Source organism: Berghia stephanieae, chromosome 9 (assembly GCF_034508935.2).
Source record: "Berghia stephanieae isolate SIO BIC M18660-M18661 chromosome 9, UCSD_Bste_1.3, whole genome shotgun sequence".
Taxonomy (NCBI): domain Eukaryota; kingdom Metazoa; phylum Mollusca; class Gastropoda; order Nudibranchia; family Aeolidiidae; genus Berghia; species Berghia stephanieae.
The window spans coordinates 29300801-29307892 of NC_088368.1; the positions used below are offsets into that span (position 1 = coordinate 29300801).

The window sequence follows — 7092 nt, forward strand, 5'->3', positions numbered from 1 at the left end:
AAAAACACAGGAATAATTCAAATTACAAACAGAAAAATAAACCAAATGAAATACAAAAGTACAAAGTTATATTAAGCTGCTAGAAGCTGTTCGACTGTAAAAATCATAAACAATAATGATGAGAACAGCTTTTTTTTAAAAAAAAAAAAAGAAGAACAAAATACAAAGACACGGAACGTTTCGGGCTCAAAACCCTTTTTCACTCATACTAAGGAGGAGATTAATCAAATCTGCCAAGTTACATCCATAAAAGAAAACAAGTTACCAGTTTCAAGTTATCTTTTGGACACCTTAAAATAAGCAGAGAAATGTTGAAGATACAAAAACATTCAGGGCATTGTACTATGAGGCAAATACACGTTTCTGAGTTTTTCTCTTTAACTCTCTCCTTACCGGCCATTTTCCGGATTTTCCCCAAAATTTCACTCCCAACCTATACAAAATTAGAGGTATTTCACTCAAACAGAAAATATGTTAGTTCTTGCTATACATATTTTTTCTGCTAAACGAGCTCTTCAACACAGTGTTAAACTGTGTTACTTAAACTATAGCAAACATTTTTGTTCAAATATTATGATGTACAAAAGAAATTAGAATGACGAAAATATTGGCTGCATCGTAACAAATGTGACGATTTTCCTATGGGTGGTAAGAAGGGAGGTTAATCACTAAATACAATGACGAAAATAAAAGCAGTTTTTCTCTAAACGTGTTGAAAATGTGACTTGGCAAGTTTTGAAACCCACCTCGTCAGGTGATATTGGAAACATTAGTTTTAAAATTTGTTGTTGACAAGTTGAGGGTTACTCTATAGGGAAACTGCCATGGAATAGACCATGAAGACAAATTCCCGGCTTAGGAAGAACAAAGAGATTATTATTATGATCATGATGATGATAATGATGATGATGATGACCATCATCGTTATCATCATCATCATCATCATCATCATCATCATCATCATCATCATCATCATCATCATCATTGTCGTCGTTGTCGTCGTCGTCGTTGTCTCATCATCATCATCATCATCATCATCATCATCATCATCATCATCATCATCATCATCATCAATATTTATTAATGTTTATTTATTCCTCAAATGAAATATTTACACAATCGCAATAACACGATTTTTTGATGAATTATCCGTTTATTTTAACATCATTTCGTTTTTACCAGTTTATAAACTATTTTCATACTCATTTGATTATTCACTTATATTGAAAACATCCTTGCAAGAATTCTAATATAAGTATTATCAGCACATAGTCACCATATATTATCCGCTTGATGTTCCATTGTACTTTTTAAGGCTTGGAATATTCTTTGCCAATTTTTATTGGAATTTTTTACATTGATATCTTTAATATATTAAAAAAAAAAAAAAAAAAATGAGCTTTTATATAGCGCAATATCCACTTAACGTGCTCAAAGCGCTTTACAAGGGGTCCCTGGTCAACAGCAACATTTAACGTAGGACGAGACATGACGCCTGTTAGGCGATATTACAATTTTTCGGACAAAGACAACGCTGTTAACGGCCAGGTACTCATTTTACACCTGAGTACGGTGAGAGAATGTGAGTAAAGAGCCTTTTCCAAGGACTCAACTATGCGTCGAGCGAGGCTCGAACCCAGGACCTTCCGATCCGAAAGCGAGTGTCATACCACTAGACCACATAGCCGCACTGATACTGAGGTGGAGGACGTTAAACAAGCACTGAAAACAAACAAGGACATATCACAAGCCAGCATGAGAGAACACATATTACCGAATTGTATTGTGAGAATTGTTTTTAAAGATAAAATAGCGTCTAAATAGAATAATTAAATATAAGTTTCCAGTATTTTTAAAAGCAACATTCACTGTTTTCAGTGATTGAAATTTACTTTGTATTCAGTTATTAGCGTCAGGCAGGATCATCCCATGTTAACGTTGAACGATTATAGTCTGATTGGTAGAATTTAGTGAGAACTACTCATAAAAATGGCTGATTACAAGAAATAACAAAGAGCTGGTCGACGTAAATTTTGTACGACTACAGACAAATAATATATGTAAATATCGATATGCAGATAAATATGTATATCAGTGTTTTATATATGTGAGTGTGTATTTATGCATGTGAGTATGTGTGTGTGTGTGTGTGTGTGTGTGTGTATGTGTGCGCATGTCTGTTTACGTATAGATAGAACGAAGTTGACGTCACCCAGGGGCAGTTTTCATGAACGAGGACTAGCGCTTAGTCTCTGACTATCTCTGACTTTAGTCAATGACTTGAAAAAATCGGATTTCATGTGAGCTGACTAAGCAAGTTCGGTATTAAAATCACGGCACCTTCGGACTAAGTTTTAGTCATTTGCCGGAGCATGCCTTCATGTTTTAGTCTTAGTCTAGTTACTAGGTGACGTCATAGCGTCAACAAAATAGAAGCTATTTTTAGATTTTAGATTGAGTGCGCATCGCTTCGTAATGAAAATACGTCGGTTTCGAATGACAGAGGCAAAAAATGTCCTGTTCCCATTGACACAGGCTTTTAAAAACTATAAGATAAGTGCAGATCGTCGAAAGTACACATTTTTTTGAGTAAAAACCAAAAAAATTGAATCTATCTGCTCGAAGTTCAGAGTGAAGAAGAGACTCCGAAATAGAAGGGTTTGCGTTAAAGAACAACCACAAAAAAATATTAAAAAGTATTGTGGAGACAAAAAAAGATTCTGTTGACATTGCAATTGACTGAAAATAATGTAATAAATCAGAACACACTTTCTCTTTTGTGTAATTATTTGTTTCGAATTTTGGGGGTTTATTTGGTTCAATTTCTTTGAGGTTCAATCTCAGTGTTCGCTGTCTCAATGAAACTGCCATGGACCTAAATATAGAATTGACAGTCGACGATAGACATCATTCCATTCTATAACAGTCGACAGTCAATATCACGGGTGTCGCTAATTTCCTCTTTGAAATCGTTTGCGTTGTAAGTATGAAGGCGTGTGTATCTTTCCCATCTTCATGTAGTTGAGAGATGATGTTACCTGCACAAAATAACCGAATTAGTCACCGTCCTTACAACGCCCACTTCTAGGCAAGAGACTAGCTAGTCCGAGACAAGAAAGCGTTCATGAAATCCGATTTTTAGGCACTTACTTCGCTTGGGCTTAAGACTAGCTAGTCATTTACTAGACAAGTAAATTAATAAATATAGTCCTCGTTCATGAAAACGGGCTCAGGTCTTTGTTATTTTTTTATTTCTTTTTTTTTTTTTTTGCCATCCATGTTTATGAATAATTCTCACTAAACTGTATTAACCAGACTATAAACGTTCAAGATTACACATATACTTTTGTGTGTTGGTCCGTTATATCTCCGGATAGCAATGTTGTGAATTTCTTAGCCAAGCGCACAGCGTCAAAAGATAGTGTGCGCTTGGCTAAGAAACTCACAACATTGCCATCTGGAAATATAACGGATCAACACACAAAACTATGTGTAACCATGAACTTTTATAGTCTGGTTAATACAGTTTAATAAGAATTACTGAAATACCTCACCCTAACTACCCCATTAAAAACCATCATAAATGTAGCTCCCAGAACATCACGACTCAAATCCAGAAAACCCTTCTACCACTCAGAACTGGAAAAAAACTTCGATATTGGGGAAGCGGGAAGGGAATATTGGACAAAATACCATGCCCAAGTATGGCGGGGTAATCAAAGATAGAGTATCACCATCATCATCATCATCATCATCATCATCATCATCATCATCATCATCATCATCATCATTATCGTCATCATCATCACCATCATCAAGTTGCATTGCCCCCCTCCCCCTCCTTCCGCTATTTATTATAAAATCAAGTCCATATTTAGCGAGTTTCCGAAGTTGATGTACTAGAATTCAGCATTTGAAGCTGTCATTATATGGATGACAAGAGTAGTTTCATTTATATTTTATTTTAGCAGATGAAAACTTTAATCCCGAAACGTTATTTACCTTTAATTTGCAAGATTGTCTTCAATCCATGCGGCAATGTATCCCCCATCACTCCAAATCCTTGCTCTAAAGTTTGTTAAATTTAACTATCTAAAGCATCGTCATATGTCAGAGCCTTCTTTAGTTGATATCGCATGTTAATGCTCAACTCATACGGTTTCGTTTCCATGGTAATGATGCTGTGTTCTTTGGCAGCTTTCAAAAGGCAAATCGGAATTTTCCTGTCCAGTCCGGCTTCCACAAGCACAACGATCTTTCCTTGATTGGTGACTGCGACGGAAGAGGATGCCAATTTCATGACGTAGAATGACCAGTGGTCAAGGGACAGATAAGAGTCTGTAACCACAAAAAGAACCCGCCAACTTCGACCAATTGTGTTTGTGATTGACACGTCTCGATGCTGATTTGCCAGGAGATCCCTGTGGCGAACGAACGTTGATAATCCTAGGTCGATTTCAACAAATTCTCTCAAGGGGAGACAAGCAAATGTGGCATCTTTGTCCGAATATTCTATACACACTCCAATTGGGTAGTCTGAAGGCATTTTTGGTTTGGCACGCCTTAGAATTACCTGATGGATATAACCTTTCAATCGTGTTTGGAAATGAAAAAACAAAATTGCTACAGTAAATATAAGAAGTAATAGTGAAAAAATAATCACACTAATAAATAAAGCCGTTTTTCCATGGCATTTCCTCCAAAATATGCCCAGGTCTTGAAAATCATGGATGTAAGAAAATTCCCCAAATTCACTGATGCAAGTGAAATTGTCATCAATGTCCAATTGAACAGGTGTCCTCTGCAACCATCTCAAGAATTTAAAGTCAGAGCAACTACATGACAGAATATTTCCCTTAAGTCGAAGAGAAAAGTCAGAAGTTTTTGTTGCATGGGCGCCTAACTCATCCATTTCTTCGATTGACAAGGTAAAGATTGAGTTGTATGAAAGGTCCAGCACACAGAGATTGGGTAAATCCAAGATAGATACAGAAATTGACCGAAACCTGTTTTTAGCCAAAATGAGAATTTTAAGCTTTGTGGTTTTGAATGTGCCGCGTGAAAATAAATTTAGTCCGTTATAAGAAATATCAATAATTTCAAGACTTTTCAATTTCGAAAATAAACGAGAGCTTGAAAGGGCGAGAAAATTGAAATTAAAGTTCATTCTTTTCAAGAAAAAAACCTTTAGGGATGGAAATTGGTCGAAAAAATATATTTCCATCATTCTACCGTCGTTACCGGAAATATCCAAACTCTGTAAGCTATCAAGACCAATTATTCTCCCGGACATACCGTAAATTCCATTGTCAACTAAGTAAAACTCTCTGAGTGTGTTAGGTGAAAAAGCCAGTGTTTTTGATAGAGGCATCATATTCCCTGATATTTTCGACATATAAATAGTTTTCAGATTTGGAGGCAATTCAAAGCAGACAGACTGGTCAGATTTTGATCGCAATTTATTGTTAAACATGAAAGGTTTTGGTAGTTCTGAACAATTAAATGCTTTAACCGTGCTATTTTGACAGGCCTCAATATTAATATTACAGCCACCAGTCTTTTCTGGTCTTTCTGTCACATTGTTGGATCTTTCCTTCAAACGAACGGGTGCTCTCTGTTTTATGTGTGACACATCACTGACGCCTTCAGGAATTTTAAGCAGCTCATGTTCATTCATATATGACACATGAGAGTTGAAAAACATGTCAACCTTGTCCGTAGAAACGGTAGAACACTTTGTGTCTCTACAGCTCGGTATGTGCGGCAAGTTGACATCCTTATGAGAAATTATAACTGAAACCAGCTTATTAAGACGGCGCATCACAAAATAAGCGTTCAACTCTCCTTGTAACGGATTGTCGGAGAGATCGATGGTTTTTAAACATTGTGCAAATGTCCGACTCATAAACAAATTGTAAGAAATATATAGTATGCCACTAGCTTTTAAAATCAGGTTCTCCACGCAGATTTCACTTAGATATCGACCACTGGACTCGGTAATAACTTTGCTTCCTTCGAAAGAAGCAACGTCTTTAAAGGTATGCCCAACATTATCGAGGGTAAGGATAGTTAAATTCCTTCCTGCAAAAGGTTTTAGACTCAACAATGTTGTGTGTAATTCCTGCTTTATATGATGCACACTTAAACTATTTAAGAATTTCAGAGGTGAAAAAGCATCCATCTCAGTATCAGTCAATATATCCAGCTGGTGGAGGCGAAGATTTGTTAGCGGTATCACACCAAAGGATTCAAATGAATTATTTAGGATTCTACGTGCACCCCCGGTTATAGTCAAACAAGTTAAAAAAAGTTGAGTTTTCGAAAATTGATCCAAAATGAAGATCTTTGGCGAATGTATCAATTGTGAGTGCTTTCAAACTTTTTGGACCTCTTAACAGAAAGTCGGGGTATTCACCCTCACGGTCAAAGTTGTTGTTTAACCCGATGTCTAGTTGGACCAAAGACGTTAGATACAGAAACGCTTCACTTTTAAAAGACTTTCGATCCAGATTTATAATGTTGTTGTCTAATTTCAAAACCAGAAGCCCCTCAATGCCTCGAAACCATTCAGGTTTAAGGGAACGAAATCTATTGTTACTCAAATCTAGGTATCTGAGTTGTCGAGCTTTTAGGAAACAGTCATCTGTAAGCTCAAAAATAGTGTTGTCGTCTAATTTGATTGTAGTTGTGTCCGGGACAATTCATTTGCTCTGGAATATTTGAATATTTCTGCTAGAACAGACCACGGCGATTCCTGCATATTCTCTGTCTTGAACATAATCACAGGGTGAAATGAAATAATTTACCATCTTCTTTTGTACAGCCCCTGATTTTAAAACGTCATCTTGGATGTTCTTAAAACTAAAAAGTGGTGTTTTAAAGGATTGATGCAGATTTTTAAAACTATCAGATGCAAACTCAGATGTTGATTTACGGTTGTTCTTTCTCAATCCCAGTATCGTTTTAATCGGATTTTCAAAATTGAATTCTATCATCATGTTTTGTACTCCATTGTTTTCCCTGTATGATTGATGTAGAAATGTTTTTGGGTTTACACCATCCTTGTAGACTGACTTTAGATTAGGTGACTTC

General features: G+C 36.2%; 1 protein-coding gene across 1 annotated transcript; it reads right to left on the reverse strand.

Moving 5' to 3' along the window:
- Positions 1–1774: 1774 nt before the first annotated feature.
- Positions 1775–6749, reverse strand: LOC144979357 (toll-like receptor 4). Its single transcript, XM_078926000.1, has one exon. It carries the CDS (start codon positions 6179–6181, stop codon positions 4085–4087), a length of 2097 nt encoding a protein of 698 aa, XP_078782126.1. The 5' UTR covers positions 6182–6749; the 3' UTR covers positions 1775–4084.
- Between the last annotated feature and the right edge of the window lie 343 nt (positions 6750–7092).

Bases quoted from the DNA above. Each gene is read 5' to 3' on its own strand.
- LOC144979357 (XM_078926000.1), bottom strand. From the start codon at position 6,181: ATGGATGCTTTTTCACCTCTGAAATTCTTAAATAGTTTAAGTGTGCAT.